The sequence below is a fragment of the Carcharhinus amblyrhynchos genome, chromosome 15 (genome assembly GCF_965287045.1).
Source record: "Carcharhinus amblyrhynchos chromosome 15, sCarAmb.v2.hapA, whole genome shotgun sequence".
NCBI classification, from domain to species: Eukaryota; Metazoa; Chordata; class Chondrichthyes; order Carcharhiniformes; family Carcharhinidae; genus Carcharhinus; species Carcharhinus amblyrhynchos.
The window spans coordinates 24,980,527-24,999,862 of NC_137338.1; the positions used below are offsets into that span (position 1 = coordinate 24,980,527).

General features: G+C 43.2%; 1 protein-coding gene across 8 annotated transcripts in view; it reads right to left on the bottom strand.

Moving 5' to 3' along the window:
* Window positions 1–19,025, bottom strand: part of synj1 (synaptojanin 1) — a 127,825-nt gene extending 108,800 nt beyond the window's left edge. For all 8 annotated transcript variants that reach the window (XM_080203605.1, XM_080203609.1, XM_080203606.1 and 5 more), the window contains exons 1-2: window positions 18,930–19,025; window positions 18,231–18,373 (exon numbers count right to left, since the gene is read on the bottom strand). In XM_080203605.1, the coding sequence (XP_080059731.1) occupies window positions 18,231–18,360 (130 nt within the window). In that variant the 5' untranslated portion in view covers window positions 18,361–18,373; window positions 18,930–19,025. The remainder of the gene's footprint in view (window positions 1–18,230; window positions 18,374–18,929) is intronic.
* Between the last annotated feature and the right edge of the window lie 311 nt (window positions 19,026–19,336).

The following is a 19,336-nucleotide window of genomic DNA, read 5'->3' on the forward strand; positions in this document are numbered from 1 at the left end:
TTTTCTGGAAGCACAATGATTAGCACTGCTGCCTCACAGTGCCAGGGATCCAGATTCGATTCCCAATCTGGGTCACTGTCACATGCGGAGTCTGCACATTCCCCCCATGTCTGCATGGGTTTCCTCCAGGTGTTCAGGTTTCCTCCCACAGTCTGAAATGCGTGCTGGATAGGTCCACTGGCCATGCTAAATTCTCCCTCAGTGCACTCAAATAAGCACAGAAGCATAGTGACTAGGGGACTTTCACTCATTACAGTGTTAATGTAAGCCTACTTAAATAATCTAACTTCAGCTGATCAGAGAGCCAGCCTGGATTTGTTATGGGTGGATCACGCTTCATAAAACCAATTAAATTTCTGGAAGAGGTAGCTGAAGTCTATGCGTAAATAACTGTGGGTGCTGGAATCTAAAAACAAGAGAAAATGCTGGAAAATCTCAGCAGGTCTGGCAGCATCTGTAAGGAGCAAAAAGAGCTAACTTTGCGAGTCAAGATAACCCTTTGTCAAAGCAGCTTTGACAAAGGGTCATCCGGACTCAAAACGTCAGCTCTTTTCTCTCTTTAAAAATCTATGCGTATTATTTATATGGACTTCAAGGGAGAATTTGAAAAAAAATCCTTACAAGAGACTTAACTAAAGTCAAAACCCTGGGAATTAAAAGCAGATTATTGACCTGGTTAAGAAATTGGCTGAGTGGTAGCAGGCAGAGAGTAGGGATAATGGGCACGAATCATAATTGGCAGATTTTGATGAGTGGTATCCCACAAGGGGCCTTAAATGTTCACCCTATTTATTAGCCATTTAGATAATGAGATGGAAAGCCATATATCTAAATTTGTCATTGACACAAAGATAGACAACATTGTAAGCAGTGTAAATGGAAGCATAATTACAAAGAAATATTGTCTAAATCATTCATCAAGTTCATTGGCAAATCTACAGTAAATGGATTTCAATATTGGCATTTGCAAGGTTATTATTTTGGATCTGAAAAACGGACAGAACTGGATACTTTCTCTTAGGTCTAAGCTAAAAAAAAGCAGTGGTCCTAAAATGCTCAAGGATTCAGGTACAAACATCATTAAAATTTTCTCAACAGGTATATTATCTATACATTTTTAGATGAGGACAAGAGGATAGAAATTCTGCTTCAGTTATACAAAAACCTGGTTAGACAATACTTTGAGGACTGTGAGCAGCTCTGGGCAACACACCTCAGGAAAGATATATTGGCCTTGAAGGAACAGAAACTGAAGATTTACCAGAATGATATCTGGACTCCAAAGATTAAATTACGAGGATTGACATAAACAATTGTTGTATTTCTTAGAATTTAGAAGGTTTAAAGGGTAATTTAATTGAGATTATCAATACACTCGGGGAACAGATATGACGGGTAGAGAAACATTTTCTGCTAGTTCATGAATCTAGGACTGAGGGACATTTAGAAATAAAATTGGATACACTTCTACATGCAAAGAGCAGTGTAATTGATAACAATTGATAACCAGATGTTCATTTTAAATCTGAGATCATATGGAGTCATGTCGCAAATTAGCCATTATCTCACAATGTTGAAACAGGCTCAAGAGGCTCGATGACTACTTTTGTTCCTATGCTTCTGGATTCAGTAAATTTTATAGCAGCAATTCCCTCAAAATAACAATCCATGTCACCTAACTTTCACAATTAGAATATAGCCTCATATCCATAGGTTCTATCCTTTATATTAGTTGCTTTGTGACTTCTACCTGACTATGATGGTGTCACGTAAATTTCCCACTGAAGACAAAAAGGTCTTAAAATTTATGATAAGGCATCAAGTGATTATAGCACTGTTATAATTTGCAGTGAATGCAGATGTTTCTCAGATGGATAGAAAGTTTGGTTTTCCCTCTGTTTACTTTCTATTACCACATCAAGAATGTGGACTAATGCATTTGTATAAAGTCACCAACTGACCTCCGTGCAATTAGTGTATGCAATACAGGGTAAAGTCCATTTTAATGACAGAACATGATCTTCAAAACTGATTCATAAATCTTTGTGTCAAACTAAATGGCTTTATTTCATTTGTTAGCAGATCCCTGATATAAAGGGAGTCACTCTTGAATACTTATATCTATGCCTTTAAGAATGTCAAGAGGTGTGCAGTTTTCTCTCCTTTATTTTGTATTAGCTCTGAACTGTAACTAAAAGCACACTATTGATATAAATGGCCGAACTGAAATTTCTTTACTACGCAGAAAGATTGAGAGATGACAATTCAGATCTTTTAAAAAACTCACAGAAGGGATTGATAATGTGGATATTAGAGTATCAAAAAATTTGCAATCACAGAACACGACTACAAAATTAGCAGTCAACTTTACTCAAACCATTTAATGCAGTCATATTTTAAAATAAACTGTATGAAAGATTAACAATAAGAATAAAACCACAGATGATTAAATATTTTGAAACATGCTGTTGGGAATACTGATGAGCGGCTGTGGAATGCAGATGGTCACAGTTGATAACTTGGGTCAAAATGTTGGATTCACTCAATTACCCTTGAAAGAAGGGAAGAAAGTTCAGAAAAAAGATCAAAAGCAACTGCTATATTGCCTTGATATAGTTTTCTTGCAAGTCTTGCTACATTGTGTGTGTATCCAACAGCAGAACAAATTAGCAATTGAGCAATCCTTAAATGAACCAAAACTATTTGCCAGCATCTGAAATTGGTCATCCAGACTGAAGTGTTACTTCTGTTCACTCTTCACGGATGTTGGTGAGATTTTTGAGCAGTTTCTGTTTTTGTTTCAGATTCCAGCATCCAAGTAATTTGCTTTCATCAAAACTATTTGCATTGTCGTAATGCTGATAACATCAGTTATAATGCTCAGATGTCATTTATAAGATTACCAAACAATATCTTGTATAGCTAACTGAAACAGCAAGCAATGGATGACCTGGAAGAGAGATATACCAAGGCAAATAGAAACATAGAAACTGGAAGCAGGAGTGGTCATTTGGCCCTTCGAGCCTGCTCCGCCATTCATTGTGGTCATGGCGGATCAGGCAGTTTAATATCCTGCAACACCAACCACCGCCACCGCCACCGCCGCCACCACCGCCACCGCCACCACCACCACCATCACCCCTTTCTTCTTGAAATCAAATGTCATTTTGGTCTCAATGTTCGATGAAAGTGAATTCCACACATTTACCACTCTCTGGGTGAAGAAATTTCTCCTCACCTCAGTTCTAAAAGGTTTACCCCTTATCCTTTAACTATGACCATGAGTTCCAGGCTCTCCCACCATTGGGAACATTCTTTCTGAATACACCCTGTCAGAATTTTATAAGTTGCTATGAGATCCTCTCTCACTCTTCTAAACTCCAATGAATATAATGCTAAATGACTTGGTCTCTCCTCATATGATAGACCTGCCATCCCAGGAATCAGCCTGATAAACCTTCGCTGTAGTCTCTCTATAGTAAGAACATCCTTCCTCAGATAAGGACACAAAAACTGCACACAACAGGTGTGGCCTCACCAACACCCTATACAATTGCAGTAAAACATCCCTAACTCTATATTCAAATCCTCTTGCTATGAATACCAACATGCCACGTGCCTTCTTTACTGCCTGCTGTACCTGCGCACTTACTTTCAGCATATGATGCATGAGGACACCAAGGTCTCACTGAGTATCTACCTCTCTCAATTTACACCCATTCAAGTAATAATCTGTCTTCCTATTATTGTTATTAAAGTGGATAATCTCACATTAATTCACATTATACGGAAACTGGAATGCCTACACACAAACTATGTTGAAGCATCTCTGCATCTTCCTCAAAGAACATAAGAACATAAGAACATAAGAAATAGGAGCAGAAGTAGGCCATCTGGCCCTTCGAGCCTGCCCCGCCATTCAATAAGATCATGGCTGATCTGTCGTGGCTCAGTTCCACTTTCCCGCCCTCTCCCCATAACCCTTAATCCCTTCTCTTATCAAAAACCCATCAACCCGCTTCTTAAAAATATTTAGCGAGGCAGCCTCCACCACTTCAACGGGCAGAGAATTCCAGAGATTCACCACCCTTTGAGTGAAGAAGTTCCTCCTCAACTCCGTTCTGAACCGCCCCCCCTTTATCTTGAGGCTGTGCCCCCTAGTCCTACTGTCTTTTTTGAGCGGGAAGAGTCTTTCCACCTCTATCCTATCCATCCCATTCATCATCTTATACGTCTCAATGAGATCTCCCCTCATTCTTCTAAACTCTAACGAGTACAAGCCTAGTTTATTCAGCCTCTCCTCATAGCTCAACCCCCTCAACTCCGGTATCAGCCTAGTAAACCTCCTCTGCACTCCCTCCAAGGCCAAAATATCCTTGCACAGGTGCGGCGCCCAAAACTGCACACAGTACTCCAGCTGCGGCCTCACCAATGCCCTATACAGCTGCAGCAAGACCTCCCTACTTTTATATTCAATCCCCCTCGCTATGAAGGCCAGCATCCCATTCGCCTTCCTGACCACCTGCTGCACCTGCAGGCTGGGTTTTTGCGACTCATGCACAAGGACCCCGAGGTCCCTCTGCACCGTCGCCTGCTGCAGTTTTTCGCCACGTAAGTAATAGTCCTTCCTACCATTCTTCCTACCAAAGTGGACCACCTCACACTTGCCAACATTAAATTCCATTTGCCATTTCCTGGCCCATTCGCCCAGCCTATCTAGATCCTTCTGCAGACTCTCCACACCCTCCGCACAATTTGCCTTTCCCCCAATCTTGGTGTCATCAGCAAATTTCGACACCCTACACTCGGTTCCCTCCTCCAGATCATCTATATAAATGGTAAATAGCTGAGGCCCCAGCACCGACCCCTGGGGCACCCCACTAGTCACCAACCGCCAATCCGAATAGCACCCATTGACCCCCACTCTCTGCCTCCTATTTGACAACCAATCCTCTATCCACGCTAACACCCTACCCCCAACTCCATGTCCTCTGACCTTCTGCAGTAACCTCTTGTGAGGTACCTTATCAAACGCCTTCTGAAAATCCAGAAAGACCACATCCACCGGCTCTCCTCTATCCACCGCCCTAGACACATCCTCATAGAACTCCAGTAAATTTGTCAGACACGACTTCCCTTTAATGAAACCGTGTTGCGTCTGCCCTATCAAGCAATTCCCTTCAAGATGCCTCGCAATTTCCTCCTTAATGACGGATTCTAACATTTTACCTACCACAGACGTTAAACTAACCGGCCTGTAATTCCCCGCCTTTTGCCTGGCACCCTTCTTAAACAACGGCGTAACATTAGCCGTTTTCCAATCCTCCGGCACTTCCCCGGAATCCAGCGACGTCTGGAAAATAACCACCAAGGCATCCACTATCACCTCCGCCATTTCTTTCAGAACCCTCGGATGCATTCCATCCGGTCCTGGGGACTTGTCCACAATCAGCCCCTCCAGTCTGTTGCGCACCACCTCTCTAGTAACAGTAATGTCATTAAGACCCTCCAGTCCTACCACCTTTCCATCGCTAACACCCGGCAAATTATTCACGTCCTCCTCCGTGAAGACAGAAACAAAAAAGTTATTCAAGACCTTAGCCATATCCCCATCCCCTACCACTAGGTCCCCTTTCTCATCCGCTAAGGAACCAACGTTCACCCTAGCCAGCCTCTTCCTTTTTATATATTTATAAAAACTCTTGCTATCCTTTTTTATATTAAGCGCTAGCCCAGCTTCATAGCTTCTTCTACCCTCCTTTATCAACTTTTTTGTCAATCTTTGTTGACATTTAAACCTCTCCCAATCCTCTTCTCGCCCACTGCTCTTAGCTACTCTAAATTCCTCCGCTTTTAATTTAACACTTTCCTTCACCTCCTTCGTTATCCACGGCTTATTACCTCTCTTCCTACTGTCCTTTTTAACCATCGGAATAAATTTCTGCTGAGCACCAAGAAAGATCTCCTTAAAGATCCTCCACTGCTCCTCAGCAGACCTACCTTCCAACGCGCTCCCCCAGTCCACATTCGCCAATTCTTCTCTCATCCTACCATACTCCCCTCTATTCAAACAAAGGACACGTGTCCGGGAACCCACTTTCTCCTCCTCCATCTGCAACAGAAACTCCACCATACAATGATCACTCTCTCCAAGAGGATCCTTCACCTCAAGGTCCCTAATTCTACCCGCCTCATTACATAGCACCAGATCCAAGATAGCTCGCTCCCTCGTCGGCTCCAACACACACTGTTCCAGGAAACTATCCCGGCAGCATTCCAAGAACTCCTCCTCGAGCCCACCTCGTCCAACATGGGTCGACCAATCAATATGCAGATTGAAATCCCCCATAACTACTGCCGTCCCATTCCTGCACGCCGCACTTATTTGCGCGTTAACAGCCCGCCCCACCTCCAGATCATTATTCGGGGGCCTATAGACGACACCCACCAGCGTCTTCCTCCCTTTGCTGTTCCTAATCTCCACCCACAACGATTCCACTTTCTGCTCTTTGGCTCCGATATCATCCCTTGCTACCACCTTGATGCTGTCCTTAATCAGCAGAGCTACGCCACCCCCTCTTTCCTCCTGCCTATCCTTCCTAAACACTTGATAGCCCTGTACATTCATCTCCCAGTCCCTGTCACCTTGCAGCCACGTCTCTGTAATGGCCACCAGATCGTATCCATTTGTGTCGATCTGCGCCACCAGCTCATCCACTTTATTCCGAATGCTTCGTGCATTCAGATAAAGCGCTTTCATCCCAGCCTTCTTCTGGACCCTATTTGCCGTAACGCCACCACTTGGGACATCCTCAGCCTCTTCCCTTACCTGTACCCTATCCTTAACTGTAGACCTCCTAACATCACCTACCCTCGCACCCTCCCCCCCCCTAATTAGTTTAAAGCCCTGTCTACAGTCCTCTTTACTCGATTCGCCAGCACTCTGGTCCCAGCACGATTCAGACCAACCCCATCCCGCCCGAACAAGTCCCACCTACCCCAATACTGGTGCCAATGCCCCATAAATTCGAACCCATTCCTCCCACACCAATCTCTGAGCCACCCATTCACTTCCTTTATCCTGTCAACCCTACGCCCGTCTGCACTCGGTTCAGGCAGTAGCCCAGAGAAGACCACCTTGTCGGTTCTACTTTTTAATTCCATTCCCAGCTTCTCATACTCCCTCCCCAGATCCTCATTCCGCACTTTGCCTACGTCGCTGGCACCCACATGTACCACCACAACTGGGTTCTCACCCTCCCACTCCAGATTCCTCTGCAGCCCAGCTGCGACATCCTGTACCCGAGCACCAGGCAGACAACACACCCTTCTGTGCACTTTGTCATTGTGACAAAGGACAGTGTCAATACCCTTCACCCCACTATCCCCAATCACTACTACGTTCCTTTTCCCCTTCTCTTTGCCTATGTCCTGCTGCATCACTGTACCGTGTGCAGTTTGCTCACCAACCTCACCTGCCTCGTCCTCTTCCAGAGTGGAAGCAAGAACCTCAAACCTGTTATGCAGATTAAGAGGCTGAGGCCTCCGCTCCTCACCCCCCTTCCTCCTCCCAGCAGCCCCATTTTGTTCCTGACCCTTAGATTTAGACAGTCTAGAGGGGGTGGATGTCACTTGCACCCCATTGACAATGACACCCTCTCTCCCCCTGATGAGCCTCAGTGTCTGTAGCTCAGAGGCCAGCTCATCCACCTTGAGCTGGAGCTCCTCCAGCAACCTGCACTTACTGCAGACATGGTCTCTGGGAAGGACCCTGGGGTCCACCAGTTCCCACATCATACAGGAACCGCACATCACATGTCCCTCCATTATTCAATATAATTTGTTGTGGGAAAAATTTTTTCCTTGTTTTTTGCTGTAGTAGTTTTGAAAAAAAAAAAAAATTTTTTTTTTTCCTTGTTCTTTCCACCTGGCCTTTTTACCTTCCAGCCCTTTTTGCTATTAAGCCCTAATAGCTCACTCTGCTTCCCTCTCACTCCGCTGCCCGCTCCGACGCTGCCCGCTATCTACACCAGGCCTCCTTTTAAACTTGGCGCTGATTTAAAGCTGATGGGCCACAACTGCCTGATAATCACTCCCTCACAATTCTTAAAGCAGTAAATACAATAAGTAAATGCTTTAAACAGTTCTACAAAGAACAAAGTGCTTTAAACTTATTTTAAACAGGTTTTTAACAGGTAAAGTCTTAGCTTTCTCTCTGATGCTCCTTCCTCGTCTGCTCCAGCAAAGCTCGACCTCCCACTCAACTTTGTATCATCACCAAACTTGCAGGCGATATATTAAGAGGGAACTGAATGTATAATTTGAATTGTTCTTCCTGTGTAACCCCACCAGTTACTGACTGCCAATCAGAAAATGACCCATTCACGTCAACTCTTTGCTTCCGATCAGCTAACCAGCTTTCTACCCATCTCAAGATATTACCTGCATCCCATATGCTTTAACCTACATAACAATCTGTTATGCAAGACCTTGTCAAAGATATTATACTGTCAAGTACTAGGAACACCTCGCAGCTGGTTGCAGTGGCTGCTGAACAGCAATGTCAGGTGTTCTGAGAACCATGGTACTGATCTGACGTGGAAAGATAAATTTGTTCAGTGTACAGGAGAGCTCAGCTCTCATTGAAGCCTTAAGATTCAGCAAAATTGTCAGAACAGGAAACAAACTACGCAGTAAGGTCCAAAGGGAATGGCCAAACCTGATGCTCCAGACACATGGCATTCCTTCACAACCAAAACCGTTGGAGTCCAAATTATCTTAAAAGCATCAGACTTGGAAATGTAAAACTGTTTATTTTAATAGAGTGCCCAAAAAAAGTACTAACTGTACCCAGCAAGAGCCACGATCGTGAGAAATGCATAATGGTATTTGAGCCTCTTCAGATCATCCACCCTGAGGTCTCCATCACCGGGATCAAAGTTGTTTATTGGATCTGCAAATTTCCTTCATTTATGTCCTTCAAACCAATATCTGCAAACTCATTTGGGCTCCGTCACTGCAAAAGAACTAAGGTCAGCCAAGAACTATGCCTGTGCAGAGGACAGCCAGGTCAGAGGCTCTGGGCCTGCTCTCAACTTCTTGACTGGCAGAGACCTTTTTTTCCCCAACTCTAACATTCCTGCCCCCTTTCTCTTTTTCTGAATCTTGTCAGCCTTCTGCAGGACATCAGGATCTTTGTCTAACAGCTGCTGAAGGCGCAGCTAAGAGTGTCCTGCAAGTGGGACAGGCAAGATAAACTACTTTTCAACCTCCAACAACAGGTACATTCTCTCACCCTTGCAGCTCCTCCAAGGATAGCAGCAAAAACAGAAAGGAGGGAACCTTTGACTGAAAGAGCAGGCACAGTAAGAAATCTCAACAGCAGATTAAAGTCCAAGAGGTTTATTTGGTATCATAAGCTTTCAGAGTGCTGCCCCTTCATCAGCTGCCTGATGGAGAGGCGCTCCGAAAACTCGTGATACCAAATAAACCTTTTGGACTTTAACCTGAAACTTCTTACTGTGCCCACCCTAGTCCAATACCAGCATCTCCACATCACGAAGAGCAGGAGCAGCAAGCTTGGGAAAGACTGAATCTGTGATTGGAAGAGCAGCTCTGCCTCTCCGATGCTCACTGATCTTCCTCCAATCAAACTCCGCAGTTAGATCCTGCTCGCACTGACTGACAGCAAGTTGTGATGCTTTCTAAGCCCCCCCATTTTGGATGAGTGACAAACATATATTTAAAATGACAAATTTCTGTGATGGATTTCTGACAGTATTTAGAGCAGGAATTTCTCATCCTGTTGATATAGGATGTGCAATACAAGTTATTTAAATAAGACACGAGACAAATAGTTGCTGGATTTCAGTACTCTTATTTGTGTCACAAGTGGGCTTACATTAACACTGCAATGAAGTTACTGTGAAAATTCCCTAGTCGCCACACTCCGGTGCCTGTTCACTCTGACAATTGTAAAATCTTCAGCCTTTTTTAATATTTGCAAGATTTGTCTTTTAATATTCATTCACGGATGTAGGTGCCGCTGGCTAGGCCAGTATAGTGTGACCATCTCAAATTGCTGTTGTAAAGGTGAAAATGAGCCATTTTCTTGAACCATTGCCGTCCACGTGGTACAGATACACCAATAGTGCTGTTAGAAAGGGAGTTGCAGGATTTTGAATGAGTAACAGGGAAGGACAGTGAGAAGGAACTGTGATGATATACTTCCAAGGCAGTAAGATGAGTGGCTTGGAAGGAAACTTGCAAAAAGCAGTGTACCTGCTGCCCTCATCCCAAGGTGGTAGAGGTCATAGGTTTGGAAGGAAGGGCCTTGTGTTACAATCTCAGCTGATGTTACTATTGCACAGTCACACTCTTGGGCAGAACCTTCACTAAAGGGATGTAGACGAATAGAGTTGGAGGGCTACCAATTAATTTTAAACAAAACTATAAACAATGAAGAGAGGGAGGGTACCCATTATTGGAAACTATTGTACAATACTCCTTCACCCCATCTACATCTTTACAAATGTACACAGATTAATAAGGATTAAACAAGTACCTAAATAGATCTTATATACTAACGTTCTAAGTACGTAGTCCATGTAAACCAATAGGCAAATGTGGTCAGATTTAATACACTCTGAAATCAAGTTACAGAAACCACCCAAAACAACTTCTGTGGATTTCTCACCAAGTCCTCCCAGATGCCAACCAGTCTTCCTAGAATTCTGACTTCTATGAGTGTTTGCAAAACCCTCCCAAAAAATCATGAAATCTTCTCCCAAAGAAATATTTCTCTTGGATGCCTTTGGCAAGGATCCATTTCCAGAATTTCAATCTCTTCTGTCAGTATTCCTCCTCAGCCTTGGACTGCCACTTGCATTCAAACTTCCACAGCATCTCGCAGGTATCCAACGATACCAAGAGAACAACTACTGCTACTTCCCAGGCTGTACTAGGCATCAAACTTTCATTTACCTCAGATGTCTGGTTTCCACCCAGCTGACTTTAAATTTGGTTCTTGCTTTTGTCTCTTATTAGAACACTTTCTCTACTTTTTGCTCAAATTCCCCTGAACAGGAGGTTGTTCAACTTTTTGTTCTTTGTTCCTTTAACAGTCTTTTTGAGACATGCTTTTTGTCCCTACTTCCAAGTTTCTGGATTTGTGTTCTTTTGGGAAGTCTGTTCCAACAACTCTCTAGTCCTGCCCAACTTCTCCAGGGTCAGAAAAGTTATTTCCATCTTAGGGCGGCTCCTGACTGCTAAGCAACAACCTAGTTTTTTTAAAAAAAACCCTGTTTGCTTCCTCATCATCATGCATGCATCTTAACCAAACTAAAGTCATTAACCTTTTCAAATACAGACCTACAAAATTAAACTTACTTAAAGCCATGTCTTATTTATAATATCCACAAATACTGCTCATTAAAACCTGCTTCCTGACACTTGGTAAACTGCCATAGTGCACCTTGTAAATGGCACACACTGCTGCCACTATGCGTCAGTGATAGAGGGAGTGAATTTTTAAAGTGATGAATGGGATGGCGATAAAGTGACTGCTTGCCCTGGACAGTATCAAGCCTTGTGTTGTTGGAGCAAGTGGAGAGTATCCCATCACGTTCTGTGCTGAGGAACAGTCACATATATGGATGTGAAACCTTAACTCTGTTTCTCTTTTCACAGATGCTGCCAGAGTTGCAGACCTTTTTCAGCATTTTGTTTTTTTATTTCAGTATTTTGTTTTTTTATTTCAGTATTCTATCACACTCCTGACTTGTGGACATGCTTTGGGAGTCTGGAGGTGAGTTACTGCCTGTAACCTGCACTGGACATGCTTTGGGAGTCTGGAGGTGAGTTACTGCCTGTAACCTGCACTTGTCACCAGTGGTTATATGACTAGACCAGTTCAGTTTTTGGACAACAGTGACCCCCGGGAATTGACTGACAGTCAGCAATGGTAATGCTATATTTAAAATAAATATTAAATCAGATTAAGTGGAATTACAAAATTCAGAATTGTAGGAGTACATACACATCTTCAACTTGCCTCAAAGCAAATTAAACAAACAATTGCTCACTGGTACTTTGTTATTAAATAAATGTATCAAGGCCCACAGTGAATGGCTGTAGGATTCTTTTTTTAAATGACCTTAAGGATGCAAGACAAAAAATCATTTCATTCTTTTAGTCAGACAAGTAACAAAGTTATAAGCAGAACAGTGTTAAATGGATTTGCTGGAGATGAAAGATCCAGATTTTACAAATACAACTGCTTATGCCAGCCTGTAAAGATGGTTACCAATGGCATTTCAAGGTCTGCATTCTTTACAAAAATATTTTTAAAATCATTGGTCCAATAACATTATAATATTTCTTCTGCTTATAGAAACAATATAAAAAACACACATGTAACTTTGTACTAGTGTCAGCATTACATACATTCAATCCCTGATTTGGCAAACACCAAATTCTCCCTAAAATATTCATGGTTATCAGAAATGTCTCTTTCCATTGTTAGCTTCAGAGCTGAAGATGATAAATTTCTCCAAAGTCTCATGGTTCCAATAAAGAGGTATGAAATACGAAAATAGATCTTAGCATTTGCCCTTCTTACTCTGGTAAGCCAGCTGCATTACTACAAACCTCAATTACAGCAAAAAGAAAATTATACCAATTACTCATTTTGTTCTGTAGAAATAAAAGTGAAACATTTGTCACTGGAGAATGACTTAAAGCTAGCTCAGTCATAAAGGGCCAAAAGACTGTGTTTGTTGGGGGGGGGGGAAGCAGGAATATGCTGTAAAATATTTACAAATCAAAGGTTTGTCCACATTAACACCTCCAAATTGAATTTGACACCACACAAATCCTCAGGTTGACTGTGCCCAGAGTAAAGCTCCATTTTACTTCAGGTAGAAACAAAGAATTTCTGCATCAGTAATAGGCTGAGGAAAACTTCAATTATTCTTGAGGCCAGCATTTATTTATTCCCACAGTGACAACCCAAGCTAACAATATATTTGAATAAATACTCAAAAGCATAAAATAATCACAGCACCGAAGAAGGACATTGTGCTTGTACTGGGTCTTAAATAAAGTTACCCATTTGTAAGTGGTACCTTCTTTATAACTTTCCCCATAATCTAGCAAATGTTTTCTTTCCAAGTATTTATCCCATTCCTCTGAAGACTGTTTATTCTTCCAAGCAGTGCATTCCAGATCTAGCCAAAGATGTGTGGGTTAGGTTGATTGGCTAAGCTAAAATTGCCCCTTAGTGTCAGGGGGACTAGGAGGATAACTAAGTGAGGTTACAGGGAAAGGGTCTGGGCAGGATTGTTGACGGTGCAGACTTGTCAGCCCTGCTCTGTAGGGGATTCTAAGATCCTATGCCTTAAAAAAAGTTTCTGCATGTTTCCTCTGGTTCTTTTGCCAATCACTTTAAATCTATGTCCTATGATTTATAGAATCCCTACAGTACAGAAGGAGGCCATTCAGCCCAGAGTCTGCACTGATCACAACCCCACATATTTATTCTGATAATCCCGACACTAGGGTCAATTTAGCATAGCCAATTAGCCTAACTGGCACATCTCTGGACAGTGGGAGGAAATTGGAGCACTCGGAGGAAACTCATGCAGACACAAGGAGAATGTACATATTCCATACAGACAGTGACCTGAGGCCAGAATTGAACCTGGGACCCTGGTGCTGAGAGACAGCAGTGCTAATCACTGTACCACCGTGCCGCCCACCACGATTACTGACTCGATTAAGGGTTATGGGGAGAGGGCGGGAAAGTGGAACTGAGCAGCAACAGATCAGCCATGATCTTATTGAATGGTGGGGCAGGCTCGAAGGGCTAGATGGCCTACTCCTGCTCCTATTTCTTATGTTCTTATGTTCTCCTTATCAATACCCTTCCAGATTTTGAATGCTTCTATTAAATCTCCCGAACTAAAACAGAAAATATTGGAAAATCTAGGCAAGCCTGACAGCATCGGCCGACAGCTAATATTGCAAGGCTGGATGACCCTCTTCTGAGCTGTGCCCACTGTTAAGCAAACTAGCCACTCCTCTAGTCTCATCACAAAACTGAAGACCTTTGTTTCTCGTACCATTCTAGTAAATCTACCCCACAAGCCCTTAATAACATTCCCAAATTCAGGTACCCAAAACTGGCCACAACACTGCAGCTGGGGTCTTCGCAGCATTATATAAAAGGCTAAGTCTAGCTTACTTGTTTCTATACACAGTGCCTCTAATTATAAAGCCAAGACTCTGTATGCCTTGTTAAACAATCACCACAACTTGTCCTGTTGCCTCTGGGGACTTATGTAGTTGCGCCCCCCAGGTCCCTCTGTCCTGCACCCTTTTTAAAAATTGTATTGTTTAATTCATATTGCCTCTCATTCTTTCTAACAAAAACCATTTCACACTTCCTTACAGCTTTTTAAAGTCTTCATATGTCAGGGGACATGGAGTTGGGGGTAGGGTGTTAGCGTGGATAGAGGATTGGTTGTCAAATAGGAGGCAGAGAGTGGGGGTCAATGGGTGCTATTCGGATTGGCGGTTGGTGACTAGTGGGGTGCCCCAGGGGTCGGTGCTGGGGCCTCAGCTATTTACCATTTATATAGATGATCTGGAGGAGGGAACTGAGTGCAGGGTGTCGAAATTTGCTGATGACACCAAGATTGGGGGAACGGCAAATTGTGCGGAGGGTGTGGAGAGTCTGCAGAAGGATCTAGATAGGCTGGGCGAATGGGCCAGGAAATGGCAAATGGAATTTAATGTTGGCAAGTGTGAGGTGGTCCACTTTGGTAGGAAAAATGGTAGGAAGGACTATTACTTACGAGGCGAAAAACTGCAGCAGGCGACGGTGCAGAGGGACCTCGGGGTCCTTGTGCATGAGTCGCAAAAACCCAGCTTGCAGGTGCAGCAGGTGGTCAGGAAGGCGAGTGGGATGCTGGCCTTCATAGCGAGGGGGATTGAATATAAAAGTAGGGAGGTCTTGCTGCAGCTGTATAGGGCATTGGTGAGGCCGCAGCTGGAGTACTGTGTGCAGTTTTGGGCGCCGCACCTGCGCAAGGATATTTTGGCCCTGGAGGGAGTGCAGAGGAGGTTTACTAGGCTGATACCGGAGTTGAGGGGATTGAGCTATGAGGAGAGGCTGAATAAACTAGGCTTGTACTCGTTAGAGTTTAGAAGAATGAGGGGAGATCTCATTGAGACGTATAAGATGATGAATGGGATGGATAGGATAGAGGTGGAGAGACTCTTCCCGCTCAAAAAAGACAGTAGGACTAGGGGGCACAGCCTCAAGATAAAGGGGAGGCGGTTTAGAACGGAGTTGAGGAGGAACTTCTTCACTCAAAGGGTGGTGAATCTCTGGAATTCTCTGCCCGTTGAAGTGGTGGAGGCTGCCTCACTAAATATTTTTAAGAAGCAGGTTGATGGGTTCTTGATAAGAGAGGGGATTAAGGGTTATGGGGAGAGGGCAGGAAAGTGGAACTGAGCCATGACAGATCAGCCATGATCTTATTGAATGGCGGGGCAGGCTCGAAGGGCTAGATGGCCTACTCCTGCTCCTATTTCTTATGTTCTTATGTTCTTATATGTTGAAGTAAGGTAGGAGGAGAAATATTTTTCTAAATAAGTGCTGCTCATTCACGACAGATGAGAACTTTTTTCCTCTCAGTGGATCATGACTTTCTGGAATTCTCTTCCTCAAAAGAGGGTAGAATTAGAGTATAAATATTTTTAAGGAAGCACTAGATCGATTTTTGACCAAGGGAGGTGAAAGATTATCTGGGTATGCAGGAATGTGGGGTTGAAGTTACAAGATCAGCCATGCTCTTAATGAACAGTGAAAGAGGCTCCATGGGATGAGTGGGCTTTTTCTGCTCCAAATTCTTATGTTCATAATTCTAATAACAGCAAATTTTCTAAAATAAAACTTTGTTCACACATGGACTATATTGTACTCAGAACATAACCAATGGGTACGTGTTCTCTAAAGCTTTTCTGCTTAATCATCAGTAATGGGTCTTAACACCAAATTCAAAATAGCCACACCTCAAGAACTACAAATCAAAAATGTATTTCTGAATCGGTGTACCCAAGTCACATCATAACAGATATTAATTACACAAGTTGAAGAAGTTCTCCATATTGTGCAAGGGGAATTGGGTTCTAACTCAACAGACTTTGCAGTTGCTGTTTTTATAATCCTGTCACATATCCAGGTTGAATCAGTAATGAGTCACTGGCTCTTTGCATACACTGTACTGTTCAAGAAACACTTGCTGTGAGATGAGATGGCATCAATTTCACCTGAATACATTCCATTTCCTCCTTCCTCCAGCCACCCATTCCCACCCACCCATATCCAACTCAGAATTCAAGTGGTGATAAAACTATCACAGGGTAACAATGCAGAACGGAAATTGTGTTTATATGAAGTAAGTCATTTATACTGTTGTACTAATCAAAATCTGATCCTCCCAATCATAAATTAACATGGCCTTCTGACACTATTCCAGAGTGTGCCTACTTTGAACACCATTAGCTTCTGCTTCCCAAATAAACTTAATTTTTCATTGCAATAACCAAAACAGTTCAAAATAAACTTCTCAGATTGTACATTAAAGAACCATCCCGAGTTACTATCCATTATTCATTTTCTCCCCCACAAGAGCACAACAGGTTCCTACAGTGTGCTTTATCAGTATAACCAACAATTACCCAAACCATCTCTACACAGTGCAAGCAGCAATCAAGAAACTGCAAATGCTACAATTCTGAAATTACACTTTAGGTGAAGAGCAAAGAGGTAATTTCATGTTTATGTTTGGATTGAAACTCTTTAATCCCTACTCAAAGCATCAATTTATCAGTATTATTTTCAGAGGTCTATTTCTAATACACAATGTATATAAGTCAAAAGTAACCCATTTTGAGGAGGCAGCCTTAATACAATGTCTAAGATTGCTACTTGTGTTAATCAGACACTCTACAGAGCCCATTGGTCTCAGGAGGCCGATGAACCTGATGTGCATTTCTTAAATTCTCTACTTCCAGGCCACTGCATCAACAGCAGCACTGCTTTTTATTAACTTCTAAAAGTCTTAATTTGGATTTGGTTTATAGAAGACACAGTAATGACACAATATTTTCATCCATTGAGTGTGATTGAGAGTGTGTGTCAAGTTCCCAATCTCAGCTATGCCAGCAGGACTATGTACCATTAACAGATTACACAACTTGCTACAGCTACAGATAAACCCAGGAAGTTTATGTACATTTTAAAAAGGGTAATAAATATCAGAAGGGGAAATGTGACTGTCAGCTTAAGCCCTAGGTGATACGATAGGGCTGGGGTAAGGGTGGCATTCAAAGGTTATGACTACTTTGATATGCATGATGTGGAGATGCCAGTGTTGGATTGGGGTAGACACAGTAAGAAGTCTCACAACACCAGGTTAAGTTCGGAGCAAAGCTCCAAAAGCTGGTGCTACCATATAAACCTGTTGGACTTTAACCTGGTGTTGCGAGACTTCTTACTGTGGCATGGTGGCACAGCAGTTAGCACTGCTGCCTCACAGTGCCAGGGACCTGGGTTCAATTCCAGGCTTGGGTGACTGTGCAGATTTTGCATATTCTCCACATGCCTGCATGGGTTTCCACTAGGTGTTCTGGTTTCCTCCCACATTCTGAAAGACATACTGATTAGGTACATTGGCCATGCTAAATTCTCCCTCAGTGTACCTGAACAGGTGCTGGAGTGTGGCAACTAGGGGATTTTCACAGTAACCTCATTGCAATGTCAATGTAAGCCTACTTGTGACACTAATAAATCAACTTTTTTGAAATGCAGAGAGATTTATATTAAAAAAAGAGTCTTGTCTGAAGTATTATTTATATGGCTTTGGAAGTCTATTTATCAACAACAATGAAATCACATACAAGGGAGGCAGAGGTTGCATGCATGGTCTGAAAGAATTGAAAAATTATTAATGTATCTATTAATGTTCTGGGAAGACAAAGTGCATCCGAGCATTTTAAGTCATTATAAGTTAAAGTCCATGAAAGATTAGAAGACAACTTCAATGTTATTCACAACGATCACTAAGGGAAAAAAATAAAACCAGTAATCAAGATATTGTTCAGCCCTATTTCCTGGGTGTCAATTCCCTCGAAACGGGAAGGAAGCCGAATTTATTACTTACAGAGTACAGCCACAGCTCCAGACTCGAACAGCAGACAGTCCTCCCGGTTTCGGGTTTCCACTATCACACTGTAAGGACTGGGTGGTGGATCCAGTTTGTGATAGATACGATATCCTTTGCTGAATGCCATCTTCCCTAATACCCTGCGGACGGGAGATAAGCTCACATATCAGATCAGACTTGCATCTGACTGTCAATGACATGCAGACATTGCCCCCACCGCATTGTAAGGTCAAGTCTTCGCTGACTCAAAGCAGCCAACGTGCGACAGACTATGTCGTTTGGAGCTTTATTGTTCGACAACACCAGGAAAAAATGATTTTGAAGCAAGTCACGTCCTCTACCCCCCCCCCATTAAAATGAGGCATATTAAATATTAATAGGGTTCCTTAAAAAAATCTACCAAATCTCATTGTCAGGAGGGGGTAGGGGAAAAAAATCAGTGTCAATGCGATTGATCAAAATGCATTTAAAAAAGGGGGATTATCAGCCGACATAATGCAACAGCACAAATCCTAGGGGAGTGGGATGGGCAGCTGAAGGAACCTCTCTTCCCCTTGATTGCTCCTGCTGCTGTCTTTAAGGCCTGTCAGAGAGCCACCCCCAGGGTAGGTAGGCAGGAAGGCCAGGAGCTAACACTCAGCGACAGAGGCGGTGCGAAGGACCACTTCATCCCCACGCTGCATGTAAATAACAAACCTGAGACTTCGATGCTGCAAATGGCCGAGCAGCCCAAGCCTTCCCCCCCAGCAGCACCACCACCGCACTCCGTTCACCGGCGGCAGCAGCGCAGCTTTTCCCCTCCCTCTCTCCCTCCTCGCCGCCACCCCTGCCGCTCCTGACGCCACTTCCTTGGTAACCGATCCCCCGGTCAATCAATCCCAGGGCCCTGCCTCCGCCCCGCCCCCGCCCCGCCCCCGCCCTCTGTGACGTTGCCTCCCGCAACAATCCTGAGCCACATATTGTTGTCTGGGACTGTCACTGTGGCAGGGTAGATAGATAGATAGAAGGGGGAGTCAGTTTTCAAGTTTATTTATTAGTGTCACAAGTTGACTTACAGTAACACTGCTGTACTGAAGGTATGTGAAAATCAAATCTGTAGGATG